Source organism: Erythrolamprus reginae, chromosome 2, assembly GCF_031021105.1.
Source record: "Erythrolamprus reginae isolate rEryReg1 chromosome 2, rEryReg1.hap1, whole genome shotgun sequence".
Lineage (NCBI taxonomy): Eukaryota > Metazoa > Chordata > Lepidosauria > Squamata > Dipsadidae > Erythrolamprus > Erythrolamprus reginae.
The window spans coordinates 224,993,339-225,012,362 of NC_091951.1; the positions used below are offsets into that span (position 1 = coordinate 224,993,339).

A 19,024-nucleotide genomic window follows, 5' to 3' on the forward strand; every position below is an offset into this window, starting at 1 on the left:
ATTTGTATTGTACATTGTTTTTATCACTGCTGTGAGCCGCCCCGAGTCTACGGAGAGGGGCGGCATACAAATTTAATAAATAAATAAAATAGATAGATAGATAGATAGATAGATAGATAGATAGATAGATAGATAGATAGATAGATAGATAGATAGATAGATAGATGATAGATAGATAGATGATAGATAGATAGATAGATAGATAGGAAGATAGATAGATAGATAGATAGATAGATAGATAGATAGATAGATAGGAAGAAAGAAAGATAGATAGATAGATAGATAGATAGATAGATCGATCGATAGATAGATAGATAGATAGATAGATAGATAGATAGGAAGAAAGATAGATAGATAGATAGATAGATAGATAGATAGATAGATAGATAGATAGGAAGATAGATAGATAGATAGATAGATAGATAGATAAATAGATAGGAAGATAGATAGATAGATAGGAAGAAAGATAGATAGATAGATAGATAGATAGATAGATAGATAGATAGAAAGATAGATAGATAGATAGATAGATAGATAGATAGATAGATAGATAGATAGATAGATAGATAAATTTGACCCAAAGGCTGAAACTGAGTTTCTGAATCTCCTGTACTTGCAGAAAATATGCTCCCCGCTGTTCTGTGTGTGCTGAGCCCATCATGCCAGAGCCTGGGAAGGATGAGACGGTTCGTGTGGTGGCCCTGGAGAAGAATTTCCACATGAAATGTTACAAGTGTGAGGTGAGCATCTTCTATCTTTTTCCTCCCCACTTCTCCTTGATGTTGGCATTTTTTAGTCTACCTTGCTCATTTCTTTCTCTGCTAACCTTTCAGGATTGTGGGAAGCCCCTGTCCATTGAAGCGGATGACAATGGTTGCTTCCCTCTGGATGGCCATGTGCTGTGTAGGAAATGTCACACCACACGTGTCAAAGCTGCGGTCTGAGGATCTTGAGCCAGCAGATGCCCTCAGTGTATTCCTCCTGTCCAAAGTAGCAGGACCTGATCTTTTGTATGCTCCCCCCCCCCTCCCCCCCAATGACTCCTTAGGATCGTGAACGCATTTTGCCTGTCTGGCAATATCCCTTCCTTTTCACTAAGGGCTCCTCCACTTCTTCTTTAAAAATAAAAATAAAAATGTATCGCTTACAATACAAGGTCTTAAAGTCCTCACTCTCTAGCTTGGAAACTTACCTTGCTATAAGCCTTTCGGTCTTACTGAGTAATAAAGTAGTCCTGGAACAAAAGGCTGGATTCTTCCAACCTGCTTTTTCTTTGTGGAACTTTGCCCTCTTCTCTGTTCAGATGTGGAATGTAAATTACTATTTTATATCTTATTCTAGAGACAGAATATACATTTCACAGCTGGCTTGTTTTCTGTACTGGATTCTCTTGCCAAGATGCAGGAGAACTTTTTGTTCCTGAGTTAATGGACCAGTTTTCTCCATGTGTTTCCCAAATCAAGGTGGTTCCTCTTTTTGTGTGTGTGTGAACATGTGATACTTTGGTCTAATCACTTCTGCACTGCACATTATTCAAAGGGCTACTTATTTGTTTACAATTGGCTTTTTGGAGTTTATTGTGAAGTTGGCATAGTGATGTAATAAGGATTGTCCTTCCTAAGCCATTGTTTTGCATCAATAAAGTTGTGCAGTTTTTTCCTCCCTGTTGTCATTTCAATTATTTATTTATTGATTTACATTCCACCTTTATTATTTTTATAAACAATTCAAGGCGCCAAATATATCTGTTGTTCCTTCTTCCTCCTGTTTTTCCTACAACAACCCTGTAAGGTGATTTGGGCTGAGAGGGAGCAAGTGACCGGCCTAAAGTCAGCCAGAGTTCTTGTGTTACAATACAAGAAGTCACCTTTTCTTTCAAAGTACCAGGCGGCTTCTCTTCTGCCTTAAAGATCATGCAGAACAACAGCCTCTCTTTTGGACACCAAGGTTCTCCACAAAGGTGGAGAAAGATTTTTCCATGGACTGGAGGGGACATGGTTTTGTGTGTTGCCTGCATACCAAGGATGGGGCTGCACTTGTTTGCACGGCCTGGTTGCTGGCATGCCATGGGTTGGAGACCCCTGATATAGAAGAAAGAAAATAGGCTTCATCTTTTAAATTGACTTTGCACACAGAAGGGCTATGCATTCACTTTCTGACTTCACTTCTTTATTCAATTAAAGCAGGGGTGGAAATTACCATTGTTGTGAGCCGCCCCGAGTCTGCAGAGAGGGGCGGCATATAAATCCAAAAAATCTAAATCCAATAAATCTAATCTATAGTTTTCCTGAACCTTTCCAGCCTTTTCTGTGAGAGGGAACCTTCGGCAAATCACAAGACATCCTCAAAAGTTTGTGATTTGAAAATATGGGAGGGGTTTCAAATAAACAAGAATAATTGGCATTCCATGTTTATGAATGGCATTGGTAAGGAAGGTGTGTAAGACTGCATCGACCTGCTTACTTTTCCCTGGAGTCTTGCGCTTGGAATAGCTATGCAGAAAGAAAGCATGCTTAAATAGATGAGCAGTATGAATAGAATTAATGAAAAAAAACTCCTACAAATGTCATTCTTTCTTACTGTAAAACCTTTGTTGAGGGAGTAGTAAAATGCTTAATCCATATCGGATTGAAATACAGTATGGGCCAGTTTGCAAGCCATATATGTCATAATTACCTTGACATTTGTTTGGGGTTTCTTTTAGTGGCTCAAAGCAATTTTCCAAAATATAAAATAGTATTTTAGATTTCTGTGGATAACCATTTAAAGACGAGGTTTATGTATATTGTGGGACTGACAGATGTATGAAAAATAGTTAGGAGCCACTGGCTTAGTTTATTGAATATTGATCTTGTGCTATATTCACACAACCAATTTTGTTGAAAATTTGAAATTGTTGGTCAGTGTGCCCTAATAGTTTTTCAACAACTAGAGGACCAAATGAGAAGCTGCTCAATGTACCAGTAAGCATAATTTGTATGCCTTAAGTTAAAGCTGGATTTTGTACAAATCTGTTTCGTACAAATGAAGGCAAGAACATTTGGTTCTGGCAAATGTTCTTGCCTACATTTCATGCTTACATAATCTTCCTTTAGCCCTCTGTTAAAAAAAGTGGAAGTATTTTTTTCTTATGAAAAAGAGCCACTTATACAGTAAGTACAGAACGTGATCTTCTGAAATTGAAATTACACCAGTGAATCCACAAAAGTATTTTCATGTCCATTTGCTTCTGTATATTTTTCTCCCCAGCTTCCAATTGTCAGTGTTCTTAAAACTCATTCCTTGCATTTTGATCTGACCTGTATTTTAACTGGCACAACTCACTTAGATATAAAATCTTTAAAAAAATATATTGAGAAGTCTTCTCGAAGAAGACGGCCATATTAAAGCACTTGATGTTACTAAAACACATTATTATTATTATTATTATTATTATTATTATTATTATTATTATTATGTTGTTGTTGTTATGTATTTATTGGCTTTATATGCCGCCCATCTCCAAGAACTCGGGGCGGCTTACAACATATAAAAAGAAAACAGGTTATCAGAGTTAACTGATATCCTGTGTGTAAATGTCCAATAACTTCTTTCACTAGGACTTTGATGTAGAACCTGGACTAGGCCATTGTTTTGATGCTGCATGCTTGGAATTTCTTTTGATAGAATAGGTGGAAAAGGGCACGCTAACCTGGTATAGAAGCAAATACCAGAATCTTCACTGCGCCACTCACAAGCGCATGTGTGGATATGTCCATGGTTTTGAACTTACGCAATAAAAAAAAAACCTGGTGTGTTACGAAGCAAATCACCAGCTTTCAAAATAATCTCGGGTTCTACAAAAACTTACTTGGAAAATTGAAATGTCAAGTGCCTATGCTACAAAGCTTGCTTCATAAAATTTGCATCTTGCCAGAAAAATACAATGGTAAACTTGGGCGGATAATTGCTATCTTGGAGGAGTTGTAAAGGGTGATATAAGCACCATCTCATTAGTTTCACTTCTTATAAAGGCAATATTTTGAGATTAGCTACTCCCACTGAAGGATGCATGAACATATCTTTGTAATGTCAGCCTTTTTTCACTGAACATTCATAGTATATATACACACATAGTTATTTGACTCCCAAAAGGTTGGGGAGGGGACCCCTGAGTTAAGAGGTCAAATCAAAGGTATTCTAAAGGGTTCATAGTTTAAGCTCGTACTAAGTTTGATTTTATACTAAAGAGCAACAGTGATTACAATGAAAGTGATAGGAGACTACTTCCTTAAAATATCAAAGCAGTTACAGAAGGTACCTCAATAAATGCAACAAGATCTCATTTTTCTTTTGCTTTGTATCTTGGTTTATTTTCATTTCCTGCCAAAATATATTTTATGTAGCCTTCAAATGTTCTCTACCTGCTAGCTATGCTGTTGTTTAGGGTTTTCTAGGGGACTGGACACTAAAACATACAAAGAGAGGTTGCAGAAACTGCGCATGGCTAGTCCATGAAGAGAAGGACCAGAGGAGACATGATAACAGTGTCCCAATATTTGAGGGGAGGAGGCCAAGCTATTTCCCAAAGCATCTGAAGGACCAGACAAGGAATAATGGATGGAAAGTGAACAAGGAAACAACCTGGAAATGAGGAATTTTCTGACAAAGCAATCAACCAATGGAACAGCTTGCCTTCAGATGTGAGAGATTCATCACTGGAAATTTTCAAAAAGAGACTGGACTGCCATCTGTCAGAAATGTAGGGTCTTCTTCGGTGGGGGTTTGGACTAGATGACCTGCAAGGTCCCGTTCCAACTCTTGTTAATCTTTCATCTAAAATCAAGTGCATCTAAGGTACATAGGATCTTCCTGCCTTGTATTTATGGTTCCAAGCAACCCCTTTATGTGACTCCAATATTCGTAAGGTATTCCTATTCTTCCAGTTCTCTTTAATGCTGCAATACACTACATAAAACATTTACAAAATATTTCTTAAGTGTTTAAGCATTTCCTTTGTTCTAACATGTGGGCAAAATCTACTTTTCTGTGATAGCCAACTTGGAAAAATAGAAATGGTCATGGGACAAAAACTCTGATCTGTGTTATGAGTTTATTTACAAAATCATATCTATAACATATGATCGATCCAGGTCTGGGTTTTCTCCCTTATGCCACCCCTTCCTGATATTTTAAATATGTAAGCAGGTCCTCAACTTGAGGAAAAAAACCTCCCAAGAGCAAGTGCTGGTTTGCTTTAAACAAACCTTTTCTGCTCTAAGGAGTAGACTGCAGAGAGAGAGAGCGAGGGAGGGAGGGAGAAACCTTATATACAAAGGAACATGAACTTGGACAGACAAATGAGAACTAACCCACTAAATCAGGGATCTCCCACCCAGGCAACTTTAAGACTTATGGATTTCAACTCCCAGAGTTCCTCAGGAATGCTGGCTAAGGCACTCTGGGAGTTGAAGTCCACAAGTCTTAAAAGCTGCCAAGGTTGGAGACCCTTGCACTAAATGACAAGGATAGGTATTCATGCTCTCTGCAAACAATACTGTAATAAACATCTGGCCCCAAACATCTGGAGGTCTAGAGTTTGCAGCAGAAAAAGTCCTTTCCAGGTAGGTATGGTTTTACTTCAGTTTTCCTTACAGTGGCATGTTACGTCCTCTGTCGCTATAAAGTATACCAAGCCAGAAGCCTCTGCAAAAGTGGAAGAGTGAGAGAAGAGAAGAGCAACATTTGCTTTTGAAGCCATGTGCTGCTTTCTGGTTTCCTGTGCAAGAAGTTCTTTCCTGTTCTGGGCTACTCAGCCCCAGCCTGTGCATTCTGTTTCAAGGTGCAGCTGTTCGCCTCTGGCTTCTGATTCACAGGAGGGTCACCACAGGGTCCCTTTTTGGTTTTTTTGTTCTAAATCTTCTGCAAAAGGAGACGGCAGCAACTCCTGCTTGGCACCTGGCATGCTTCATTCTTTGAATCCTTGGATGCTGCACAGGATTCGCTTCTGGTGTCCAGGAAGAACCACGCCCATTTGCTTCAAGTCCCTTAAAATCACACAGATAAGGAAAACGATCAGTCATTGAACTGCTAGAAAAGAGGGGCAAGTTAGAGAAATCGACCGTTTCCCAGACTGGTAACATCCATGGAAGATAATCCTCCCCCCACTTCTCCAGTTCTATGAAATAAACAGAAAATGGTTTCTCAAGATCCATTTTTCAGAAAATGACACGAAAAACGGAACTTAATTTAATTAAATTAATGCATATTTTGCAGTGGCTGCAGATTTTCAAATAAACCCAAAATGCTTCTTAATGCTACTGAAAAGGGAAATAAGGGTGCAGAGCTTTAAACAGCTAATTTTGTTTGTTTGTGTGTTTGGATTTGGATTTGGATGCTGCCCAACTCCCTAGGAAATCCCTAGGGAAAATAATTTCATTTCTTGTCTTACAAAGAATAGATCCCTGTGTGTCAGTTCTTGAAATTTTTTGAAGCACTATAAAAAAGCCTAGAAAGCTATTTGGGCCAGGAACATCACAGTGCTGGTGGAAATTGGCAAACGAATTCTCATGTCCTTGCCATGCCAATTCTCACTCTTTGAAACTCCAAAGCTTTTCTTTAACCTCACTAACTGCTCATTTGCAAAATGAAGCCAAAATAGAGTTGGCTGTAGCTTTTTACCCATTTCCAGTTCCTCAAAGGAACAGCATTGCTACTATGGCTATGCATTTGTTGCTATATGGATCCAAGCAACAACTTGGATTTTAGCTGTTTTACTGATTCTCTTCTTGATACATACCTTAAATGTTAATATATTCCTTTGTATCAGGAAAAGTATTGGCCATGCTAGTTGGGTGAAGGAACACTGATAGCAATCCTAACGGTGATGGCAATACTAACAAAATCTACAGTGGTACTTCCTAAGGATGACTGCCAAACAAAGGATCAAATATTTAAGAGGCTGAACTTTAATAGATGTATTTTTCATCATGTTTTTTCAAACAGAGGGAGGACGATGCAAGGGGATGGAAGCATGAGGATGGTACAAAATCCTTGCTGTATTATGAACTTGGTGAACTATAAGTGACTGCAAAAGCTATAAAGTTTTTTGTACTCTTGTACAGTGGTCCTCAACCCCCAGGCTGCTTTCCCTTACTGGGCTGTGGCCTATTCAGAATTGGACCATATGACTTGCTGGCCAGAGCATGCATGCACAGCTCGACTTGTGCAAGTAGTGAAGCAGCATGCGGGCGTGTGCCAAACCACCACTCATGCAAGGGCTTCGTGTGCTTGCCGTTCATGTGGCCCAGTTCCCCTCTCTCCCCCCCCCTCTCCAGCCAGGCTGCCAAGTCACAAAGGTTGGGGACAGCTGCTCTAGTAGAAATTTCAATAGATGCTCTGGCATTTGACTGTAATTGATGCTTAGAACCTTCTTCTACCTTAGGTCAAAGCCCACAGCCCATGTACCCAAGGCTTACTCAGCAGACAGATCCAGGACAGATTCCATGGTGTTCAGGCCAGCAGTATGGAAGTTGAGGATGTAGCGTTTCATGCGGATGGATTCTAGCCACTCGGCGATAGACCGATAAGGAATCCCATCAGACCCACTGCAGCTTGGAAGTCGAAGTGTTACCCTATAAATGGATAGGTATTTTCAGACCAATTGTGAAATTTAAACTGTAACATGGGAGAAGGACAGGATCCTACTTCGATGACTGAAAAGCTCCTAACTTTGGGTGGAGAATTTCGCTTATTTGCCTCACATGGAAATTAGCTTTGAATAGTCAGTAATTTTATCCCATAATAGGAAAGATGATTTCGCACATCATCTAGAAAAGAGCACCCTAAACAAATGCATGTAGGATATAAATGTGCACCAAACAGATCTTTGTATGCAGATTGTATCATCTTACAAAGAAAGTAGAATTAACCCTGGTGGTTAAATTCAGCTTTTGTTGCTGAAGAATAATGTATAGATAGAATCTCTCAAACTGTTCTAAAGGAGTGCTTATCTCTTACCGAGGGTCAAAATCAGCCACAGTTCGAAGCAAATGTGGGCTGGAAAGGAAGTGGTCTAGTTGAGCATGGATCTCCCGGAAACGTGGCCTCCGTGTCCGATCATACGACCAACACACCTTCATCAGATCATAAAGGATAGAGGGGCAGTCCACTGGTGGGGGGAGCCGGTACCCATCCTCTATGCTTTTCATCACCTACCCAGAAAAAACAGGCAATCAATCAGGTTGCCGGTGCAAAATTCCCTGGACAATATAGCAGGAGTATGAAGAGTCCTGAGCATTTCTTGATCCAAAATCTAAGCACTGGAATCATTTGGAATTAGAACCATGAGTTTTCAGAGAGTCACTTAGATTATTTTTTTGGACCATGGATGCCAGATTAAATAGCTCCATGATAGATGACATATTTAAAAGCATTAAAATATTGATTTAAAACAATGCAAAACACCTTCAGGATGAGGCCTCTCTGAAGATTATATGATTATGATGCGAATGAGTCATTTTAAATGAAAAGCAGTACACTATTTGAATTTTCAAAGAATTGTGCTGAATTCAGAAACAGACACATAATTTCTTCTACTGTTATTTCCCCACTTATAATACAGGAAAGAAAAGTAGTTGATTGCTTGTCTATTACAGTAAACAAAATTTGCCCCCCAACCCCACTCTAGATCTGTATGAACCTCTCAGGCAATTGATGGCGAAGGAACAAAAGTGTCTTATCTTCTTCTGCTTTCTGCCAATGGAAATTTTAAATGTGAAATTCGGGTTAGGGGGGTTCTCATATTGGCAGGATAAACATTTCTGACCCAGGAGTATATATGTTGGTATAACATTTAATGATTCACCAACAGCAATTCATTCAACAGAACAGCCTATTTATGACTGAATAAATGGAGACCTAACCAAACCATTTTCCCCCTCCAGGGTATTTGCTTGTTCAGAGGATGGTTTGACTGACCATCCCCGTTTCTCTTTGCCCTCTTACCTCCTGATTGGACATATCTCCATAGGGCTTGTCTCCATATGAAAACACCTCCCACATGACAATGCCAAAACTCCAGACATCGCTGGCAGAGGTGAAGATTCGATTGGCAATGGCCTCTGGAGCTGTCCATCGAATAGGGATCTTTCCACCCTGTTCAATGAGATGGCAAAAGAACTTGACACTCATCTTTTGCAAGCACTAAGGACTGCTATTCACTGTGAAGTTCAACATTTGTTTGTCTTGTGCTTACTAATAAATAGTAGAGCACAATTGTCGCTTTGGGCACAGATGCATTTGTATTCTGTAATGTAACACAGAAAAACAATATGGCTTTGACAGCTCTTTGGCAATAAAGCTTGAATGGGAATACAGTAGTACCTCTACTTAAGAACTTAATTTGTTCCGTGACTGTTGTACATACTCCTGGTCAGCTGGAGGATGATGAAGATATTGAGGACTCGGATTCAGATAGTGTTTATGAATTAGTGGGGGGCCCGGGGTTACAGGTAGTAGAGCAGGTGGGAGGCCAGCCACAGACGCTCGCTGGGTTAACCCTAAATTCAGAAGGGCCCAAAAACATAGAGAACATGTGTCTGGAAGAAGATATTAAGGAGAGGAATGGGTTAAATACTGTAGTGATGTATTTGGTACGTCAGGGGGTCAGTGGGGAAGAAGGGTGGAGTTTCAACATTGCCGAAGAGAAAAATGGAGGTTTTTCTTGCCGCTCCCAAGTAAGCAAAAGTATTCTGTGTTGATTAACAGTCAGGGCTGCTGTTTTAGAAATCATGCTGTTAGGAAAATAAATCTTGTTAAGTGGAGAAGGAGAAGGAATGTGAGAAATGCAGTTAAGGGAGATAACGGACCAACAGATAAGTGCCTGTACGAAATGTGTTTGAATTCCAGAAGAGCAGAGAAATAAATGGAGTTTCTTTATTCATGAAATAATGCATTTAATAAGAGTTATTTGTAATTGCTAAATTTCTACCAGAAACCAGAACAGTGACCAGGTTCTTCTGCCCAGAGCGAAGGGAGTGTTCCCTCTCCAAGTGCCCAGAGAAAGGAAGAATGCTTTATTCTCTCTGGACTGCCAAAGCCTCCTTAAGTGCCACCAAAAGGCTCCTCTGACAGCCCAGAAAAGCCTGTAATGGCCGGGATTAAAGGGGGAATGGTAGGAAACTGGCCGGGCCTTCATGCCACTCTCAAATTTTCTGGGACATTTTTCTGGGCTCGGGTTCTTAAGTAGAAAATAGTTCTTAAGAAGAGGCAAAAAAATCTTGAACACCCGGTTCTTATCTAGAAAAGTAGAAGCATTCTTAAATAGAGGTACCACTGTATATTCTTTGCAGAAGTTTTTAAAAACCAACAGGTTTTTAAAAATATTGCGTGGCATAAATACATGACAGTACTTCCTCCCAGGAGTGAAATTCAGCAGGTTCAGACAGGTTCTATAGAACTGGTGGCGGTGATTATATGCAGTTCGGAAAACCTGTAAATTGCACTACTGACTGGCCCCTCCCTTCCTCTCCTACTAGCTCCTTCTCTTCTTCTCGGGTTCATACACACAAAGCAAACATGAAAAGGAGGTAAGAAGCAGCCAGGTTAAACGCTAGAAGACTTGGCCTATCTTTTCTGTGGGTTCTGTGGGAGTGGCCCACAGAACCGGTAGGGGGGAAATTTGAACGTCACCCCCGCTTCCTCCCCTCAATAAGGAGTACCCTCTAATAGCTACTGTTGTGTGTTACCTTTGTTTCATAGGTTCCTTCCACATCATTTTCCAGGATTCGAGAAAGACCAAAATCTGAGACTTTGCACTGAAGGGTGTGCGACACCAAGATGTTGCGGGCAGCCAGGTCACGATGTACGTAGTTGCGGTCTGAGAGATAGGTCATACCTGAGGCAATGCCCTGCAGCATTGTCACTAACTGCACCGAGTTGAACTTATCGATATTCTCCTGCAAGACATACGTGGACAGTGATGAATGCTTATATTCTGCTCATCGGTTTGCTTGACAGCAAGGAAAGGGGGGGGGGTTTCATTTGTCCTAGGTAGGAGGGACTAAGTCTCCATTCACAGCTGAAAAGCTCCACTTTAGAGATACGTTCAAATGGCCCATCAGACCATCAGGTTGCTTCTACAACATAGGATTCGCTCAATCAAAACAAACTATGGACTTTGCCAAGAACAAAAGAAGAGCCAAGCTGAATCAGGCCAAAGCCCATCGAGTCCATCATTCTGTGTCACACAGTGGCCCACCAATTGTACATGGTGACCTTGAGCAGAAAGAGAAGGCAAGACCCTCCCTTTCCTTTAACCCCCCCCCAAAAATAATACCCAAGGGGATCCTGCCTGCCTCAACCAATATAGAGCTGGCACTTGGACATACTAAGTAGTATTTATTTATGCTCCTAAAAAGTAAGCAGAGGTTGGAGGTTTCCAGAACCACTGAGTACCACTTTATGCATATACATCCTGGGAGAGTGAACGTAACTTAGCTGGGCAAGAGTTCCAAAGCTTTGAATGGATGGAAAAGATTTAAGAAAACTGGCATCAGCTAAATCAGTATTTCTTAAGCACAGCCATTGTAAGATGTGTGGACATCAATGCCCAGAAATCCACATATTTTATTTGGCTAAAGTTGAGAAACACTGAGTTAAATGACCACTGGATCATGTGTACAGCAAATGTGGCCTTATCACACTGAAAGACCCATGTCTAAGAATGAGAATACCAAATTAAGAGCTGGCTCTAGTTCCTGCTGCCAAACTGTCAAGATGCCATAATATGTGTAGAGGATGACCAGGCTGAACCTGAGGGGTGGGGTGGGGTCAAACACCTTTTGCACTCACAAGAGATCTAAGTCCAGCCCTCCCTGAATTATGTTGATGCTTATCTACAGCCAATTAGCCTTGACCATAGTAGTTCAGATTCTTCTTTAGAGGTACCATGAAATAAACATGTGCTCATTTTGGACCTAACCCTAACTCTGATTTCTTGTGCCTGATAGTATGCTGGGTAGACTAAGACTAGTCCAAGGAGCTTCTATTTCCTAAACAGGTTTTCCCTAAGATGGAAAACCCATAACCGACCTGAATCACCTTTATCACTCATTAAAAACACACACAATTTACCGTACTGTTCTTCCTCATCTTATTTATGTGGAAAGATAATTCAACCTTACTATCAGTGTGAAATGTCACAGCCCAGACACACATTCACTAGTTCAAGTAGTTACCATATTCTTTGATTAAACAATTCTCCAGTTTCTTACCCTTAAATAGGTGTCTAGGGCCCCATTTTCCATGTATTCTGTAATAATCATCATTGGATTCCCTGGGGGGGTGGGGAGAGAAGAAAAAAGACTCTAGTTATGTTCTTATTATCCCCATATCTTCCCCTTCCTTCTCATTTCTTTGGCCACGAACATATATTCTATTTCAGTCCAAGTGGTCTGACAAATATACTTTTGGAGGAGATAAAGCTACTATCTGCATAATCAGTCCTTTTTCCTGTTTAGCTCACTATCGCCTATTCAAACTAGCAATCAGTTAGCCCAGATCAGAACACACCCTTCCAAGTGCATTTTACATCTCAAATATCTTTTGGGCTTCACATCCAATCAATTCACCCTTCTGGGGAATCCCAGTCATACAAATCTACTTTATTTCACAATCCTCACTGGGTGTGTATGTCCTACTGCAGAGGTGGATTCATCCTGGTTCACACTGGTTCTACCGGTGGTGACATCATGAAGCCCATTCTGTTGGTGCTGGTCCGTGGACAGCATCATCTTTTGCAGGCGGGGTGTTTGATATTTTCCTTACTTTTGACTTTTCAGCACTGTGCATTATTATTATTTATTATTATTAATTATTGGATTTGTATGCCGCCCCTCTCCGCAGACTCGGGGGGGCTAACAACAATGATAAAAAACAACATGTAACAATCCAATTTAATAAAACAACTAAAATCCCTTATTATAAAAACCAAACATACACACAAACATACCATACATAACTTGTAATGGCCTAGGGGAAGGAATATCCTAACTCCCCCATGCCTGGCGACAAAGGTGGGTCTTGAGTAATTTGCGAAAGACAAGGAGGGTGGGGGCCGTTCTAATCTCTGGGGGGAGTTGATTCCAGAGGGCCGGGGCCGCCACAGAGAAGGCTCTTCCCCTGGGGCCCGCCAAACAGCATTGTTTGGTCGACGGGACCCGGAGAAGGCCAACTCTGTGGGACCTTATCGGCCGCTGGGATTCGTGCGGTAGAAGGTGGTTCCGGATGTATTCTGGCCCAATGCCATGTAGGGCTTTAAAGGTCATTACCAACACTTTGAATTGTGACCGGAAACCGATCGGCAGCCAATGCAGGTCGCCATTTTGTTTTTGGGCTATTTTTTGTCTGTTTTTTGCTTCTGCGCATGTGCAGAAGGCAGGTTTTCAGCATTGTGCTTGCACAAGCCCCCCGCAAAGCACGTGCCTGCCCACGCAACATGCAATGCATGCACAGCCATGCAGTACAGGAGCAAACTGGCAGCGAAGTAGGTTAAACCCACCCCTGTCCCACTGCCATTACAACTCTGAATGCTTACGTTTTGTGACAACTCCCTCGAGCCGGACAATATTGGGATGGTTGAATTGGCCCATGATAGTTGCCTCACGGAGGAAATTCCACCAGGTTGAATCTGAGTAAGTTGACTTCAAGGTCTTGATGGCCACAACAATACGTTCTTTCCCTGGGAAGTGCAGGGCACCACAATAGACCTCCCCAAATTCTCCTATGGAACATCCAAAGACAAGGCAAAGGGTGAAAGAAATGGAGAAATGGCATCAGGAGAAGTAGAGACAATCACCTACTGAAACTTACCTTCCCCGATAACTGTGTCAATGGAGACAATAGATGGGTCCAGTTCCTTTGTGAATTCTAAGACACCCCTTCGGGGATCCTCATATGGTTGGAGATCTACATAAGGTTTCAACCACATCTCATCTGCAATAAAAGCTGACAATATAAACTAGTTTCTCCCAAAAGTTTCAGACAGCAGGGGGAAAATCAATTCCATTGACTGGATGAAAACTAAGGTCCTCCCACACCGCAGTCCTAAACGTATTGGATAAGAAGTAAATCATGCTGAGCTACATGAACACTACTCTCATGAATAAACACCAGGCCGATGAAAGCTTCCTCAGTCAGAAAAATCTCTCAACATTATGTTCCATCAGGGCATTTCTTTGAGATGCATAAACAGATTCCCTGGGAGCTGAGAGTGAATGAAGAAATGGCAAGAGAACATGGCTTTTACAGTTCCCATAAACCATTTCTCCATATTAAGTTTCCTCTAGTCCCCCCCCCCCCCTTTGCTCAAACAAATATTCTTTGGATGGTGCATTTTGGAAAAATGTTGTTAGAAAAGTTTGGCCAAAAATCTACTAAAATGTATTTATTCACATTTATTTGCATGTAACAGTCTATTGCTAACTGCCATTCCACAGATACCATATTTTTGGAGTATAAGATGCACTTTTTTCCTCCCTAAAAGAGGCTGATAATTTGGGTGCGTCTTATACTCTGAATGTAGCTTTTTTCAGCCCTAACTAGTTGCTAATGATCTTCCCAGCTCTTGCCTTGCAGGCTCTTTCATTGTTTCTCTCTGAGAAGAATGTTTTTCGAGCCCTAAGTCTTTGCAGGGTTTTTTTTTTCATTGCTCTACTTGCTCAGAATAAATTTCTTTCTATCCCTAACCAGGTGTTAACAATGTTCCCAGCTCTTACCAGCTTGCAAGCTCTTTCATTGTTATTCTCTGCTTAGAATGTTTTACAAGTCTTTGCAGGGGTTTTTTTCCATTGCTCTACTTGCTCCAAATGTTTCTTTCTAGGTCAGTGATGGCGACCTATGACACGCGTGTCAGCACTGACACGCGTAGCCATTTTCGGTGACACGCGGCCGCCGAGAAAAGGGGAGCTTTAGGGAGTGGCCAAGATGCAAATCTCCCCGCTTTCCAATTTCCCACCGACTGCAAGCAGGTACAGCAGGGCCGCCGATAGGCCGGTACTACCGGGACTGGCGTCAGGGGCCCAGCCAAACTGAAAATTGGGGGGGGCGCCCACCCCGGTTTTGGCCCGCCACCATGTGCCGGCCCCCTGGCGCCCGCAGCAGTCATTGTGCCGCACTGTTTGCTGTAGCCTGCGCACGCCTGCGCCAGCGCACCCCAAAACGCCGCCCGCCCCGCGCACCCTTTTCCAAGGGCGCGCACGAACCAACACCGTCCCCCCGTGCCTCTAGCCCCCTCGCGCCCCTGGCTACTCATCGCTGCCCCCTGCCCGCCCGCCCGCTTCACCTCTCTTTCTCCTCCGCTGCAAGAGAGGCGCAGCAGGCATTCTCATAGCGGGGGCCGGCGAAGGCGATTTTCAGTGTCGGGCACGCGGCCCGGCGCGCGCTCTCCCCATCGCCCTGCCAGCCCGCCAGGAACATTCAAAGTAAGAAAAACCTTCGCTCTTACTTTGAATGTTCTGGGAGGGCTGGCAGGGCGATGGGGAGAGCGCGCGCTGGCCCACGCACCCGACACTGAAAATCACTTTCGCCAGCCTCCGGAGAACGAAAGAGAGTGAGAGCGACAGAGCAAGATAGAGAGAAAGTGAGAAAGAGAGAGAGGGGGGAGAGAAAGAGATAGCAAGAGAGAGAGAGAACGAGAGAGAGAAAGAGTGAGAGAAAGAAATGAGAGAAAGAGTGTGAGAGAGAAAGCAAGAGAGAGAGAGAAAACAAGAGAGGGAAAGTGAGAAAAAGAGAGGGAGAGCAAGAGGGGTTATTAATTTGTAATAAAAAATATCATGCCGGGCTCGCAAAAAAGAGAGTCCGAAAAAAGAACTGTGTGGACGTCGTGCTGTTTGCTTCCTCCTTTGGCGGCTCGTAACTAGATTTTTACAACCCCCTGCCCCCCTTGATAAGCTTTTTCTTGAATCTGACCAGTTTGGGGGGTCGCCCCCCCCCCGGAAATAGTTTCAGCAGGAAAGCAGCGCATATGAAAAGCGCGCTGCTTTCCCGGAAAGCCGGCTTTCCTGGCCGGCACAGGGCTTTCCCGGGCAGCTGGCTTGAGCCTTGTGCCGGTCAGCAAAGCCGGCTGCCCGCCGGAGACGTGGAGAGAAAGAAGGGAAAGCGAGGGAGGGAAAGAGGAGAGGAAAGAAGGAGGGAGGGAGGGAAAGGAGGGAGAGAAAAGTGAACGAGAGGGAGAGAGAAAGGGAGGAAGAGAGGAAGGAAGGAAGAGATAAATATAAAGGGAGAGAGGAAGAAAGAGAGGGAGAGGGAGGGGTAGAGGGGAAGGAAGGAAAAGAGAGAGAGAAAGAGAAAAAAGTGGAAGGAAGAGAGAAGGAAAGAAAGGAAGGGAGAGAGAAAGAGAGAGAGAGAGAAAATAGGAAGGAAGAGAGAGAGTGAGAGAGAGCAAGAAAGAAAGAGTGAGAGAGGAGAGAGGAAGGAAGAGAGTGAGAGAGAGTGAGAGTGTTTTTTTCTCAAGGTGACACACCAGCCGAATTATGCTCGGTTTTTTGGCGAATTTTGACACACTAAGCTCAAAAGGTTGCCCATCACTGTTCTAGGTGCTAATGATGTTCCCAGCTCTTACTTGCTTGCAAGCTCTTTCATGGATACTCTCTCTGAATAAAGTTTTTTTTTTAAGTCCTAACCAGGGGATAAAATAATGTGCTTACCAGATGAATACCTGGTAAGCAGATTCTTTTCCCTATTTTCCTCCCTCAAAACTAAGGTGTATCTTATACTCTGGTGCATCTTATACTCCGAAAAATGTTTTTTTCAATATCAATCGCCTCTCCACTCATGTCATGCAAACTTCTGAAGGTTCTAAAGACTGGGAGAAGGCCACTGGGCTTGAATTCTAGAATGCAGATCTTTGCCAACTGCCTTTTAAAATACACACATATATATATATGAAGACTCACCTCGGTTGTAGCCGTTATGGCATGGTCGTGCTCGGTGATGGTGAGCTCGTCTGAAGAATAAGAATAAACATAAATAAAGGCTGTAAGCATGCAGGGAGTAAAACAGAGTAAATTCCAATCTTTGGTGAAAACCCTTATACAAATGGCCTCTTTCCTTTGGGAAAGCTGCTGTTTTTACCTTCGATGGCACACTATGAGCCCTGTGATCAGCCCAAAGAACAACAGGATTCCAAAGACGATTGACACAATCACACCGCCAGGAAGCATACCAGTGTCTGCAAGATCAAAGGACAAATTCAGACATCCCTTCTCTAGAACAAGAAAATCTATATATAGATATTTAAACACTTTTATTCAAATAAGAATTAGGATTATGTAATGGATGTCAACAAAGAAGTGGTCATAGCACATCGCATAGCAAAATGCTGCATAAGGGTCAATAAGAGTGGCGTTGGCGCAGTGGTTAGAATGCAGGCTATTTCCGCTGACCGCTGGTTGCCTGCAATTGGGCAAATCAAACTTCACCATGTTCAAGGTTGACTCAGCCTTCCATCCTTCTGAGATGGGTAAAATGAGGACCCAAATTGTTGGGAACAACATACTGTTTCCATAAACCGTTTAGAGAGGGCTGGACAAGCACTGTGAAGCTGCATATAAGTTTAAGTTCTATTGCTATAATGGCCTTGCCACCTGTTTGGCAGTATGGACTCTGGATTATTGGGGCTATGTATATATTTCTTTTTTATTTTAATGCGAATCCAAGTTTCCATTTCACTTGATGTTACATATAGTTTTGCATGATACACTTTGTGCTTTAACGAGCTTACAGAAATAGTTTTTAAAGCACAATACATCAAATTGGTTGCACTATTTAGCAATCAGTTCTGGTTTATTTATAAATTCCTGATGCATCAGGTTATTAGAAGAATTGATGGAAATAAACAGTGATGATGTCTATGTCCAAAATAGAAATGCTAAATTTATCCAAATACTCTATATTCAAGAGGGATATTGAAGCTTTTGTAAGTGGGTAGTTTGAACAGACCTCAAATAATGCTCTTAGCAATGGACTGCCTTATGGATAATTCTTCCTGTATGTTGTTCTCCTAATTCCATTTACAGAAACAATAGTTGGTGGTTTTCACCATGCTTGTTCCTCTGACCTTGCTTAAATTGTCATAAAGGGAACCATATGGATGTTAGAGGAATTTCATACTGCAACTGTATTCAACATAGGCAGCTACAGCGATGGACCCCAGGGAAATGAATATGTGTGAAAAACAATGGAACAATCGTAAGTATGCAGTCAATTGGCATCAGGAAGTCATATAATCAGGGCTCACAGGTTTTTATTTGCTCCTCATATTTTATTGCAGAAACTGGCACGATTCCCTGTCGATGACAAACATAGCTGCTGCGTAAATTATGCAGCAGATCTGTTGCCAAAAGAAAAGTATTTTCATTAAGAGACTTTTAAGCTGCCATTACTCCCTTCTCTCCAATCTTTCCAAAGTGCTTTGAAGCCATCTGTGATTGCCCTAGCTTCTGCTGACTCAGAAAATGATTTTTAAAAAAAATTCTTCTAACTTCAGTGCCATGGAGCCTGCTGGAACAAAAGTCTCATCTCCAAAATGCCTGGCACTTTGCCTGCTATTTGGCAGCTGATACAAAAAGAGCAAAACAACTATAACCTCTTATCCCTTTCACTGTGGCCTGGGCTACTGAGGAGAGCTGCAAAGCCAACATTCCACTTAGAAGACCTGTTAGGGCAGATGTAGCTCAAGGGTCAAGGGGGGGGGGGGAGAAGAATTCTCTCCAGTGGCAAAATGACTTGTCCCTAAATTTTGCAGCGCAACAAGTTTCCAGTTGCAGCCAACTTCATGGCATTTCTTTTGCATAATAGTTCATTGGCTCAGCAGCCCAAAAAGAAATAATAATAAGGGATCACAAAGGCATGAAGCTGAACGGTAAGTATCTAAGCACGAGAATTCTTTCAGTCTTGTTTTGGAACTGTTATTTATTCATCCATTTTGCTCTGTGCTACTTATTTATTTATATCCCGTCGATATTGGTTTGCTCGTGAGCGCTCG

At 42.1% G+C, this 19,024-nt stretch overlaps 2 protein-coding genes across 4 annotated transcripts in view; one reads left to right on the forward strand and one right to left on the reverse strand.

The window, feature by feature from the left end:
- Positions 1-1,662, forward strand: part of ZYX (zyxin) — a 43,545-nt gene extending 41,883 nt beyond the window's left edge. For both annotated transcript variants that reach the window (XM_070742042.1, XM_070742041.1), the window contains exons 9-10: positions 620-740; positions 834-1,662. In XM_070742042.1, the coding sequence (XP_070598143.1) occupies positions 620-740; positions 834-944 (232 nt within the window). In that variant the 3' untranslated portion in view covers positions 945-1,662. The remainder of the gene's footprint in view (positions 1-619; positions 741-833) is intronic.
- A 3,411-nt stretch (positions 1,663-5,073) lies between these two features.
- Positions 5,074-19,024, reverse strand: part of EPHA1 (EPH receptor A1) — a 106,830-nt gene continuing 92,879 nt past the window's right edge. The window contains exons 9-18 of one of the 2 annotated variants that reach the window (XM_070742044.1): positions 17,113-17,209; positions 16,935-16,984; positions 13,852-13,986; positions 13,577-13,762; positions 12,255-12,316; positions 10,728-10,937; positions 8,986-9,135; positions 7,999-8,192; positions 7,458-7,613; positions 5,074-6,026 (exon numbers count right to left, since the gene is read on the reverse strand). In XM_070742044.1, the coding sequence (XP_070598145.1) occupies positions 5,948-6,026; positions 7,458-7,613; positions 7,999-8,192; positions 8,986-9,135; positions 10,728-10,937; positions 12,255-12,316; positions 13,577-13,762; positions 13,852-13,986; positions 16,935-16,984; positions 17,113-17,209 (1,319 nt within the window). In that variant the 3' untranslated portion in view covers positions 5,074-5,947. The remainder of the gene's footprint in view (positions 6,027-7,457; positions 7,614-7,998; positions 8,193-8,985; positions 9,136-10,727; positions 10,938-12,254; positions 12,317-13,576; positions 13,763-13,851; positions 13,987-16,934; positions 16,985-17,112; positions 17,210-19,024) is intronic. The other variant, XM_070742045.1, reaches the window with a different exon arrangement.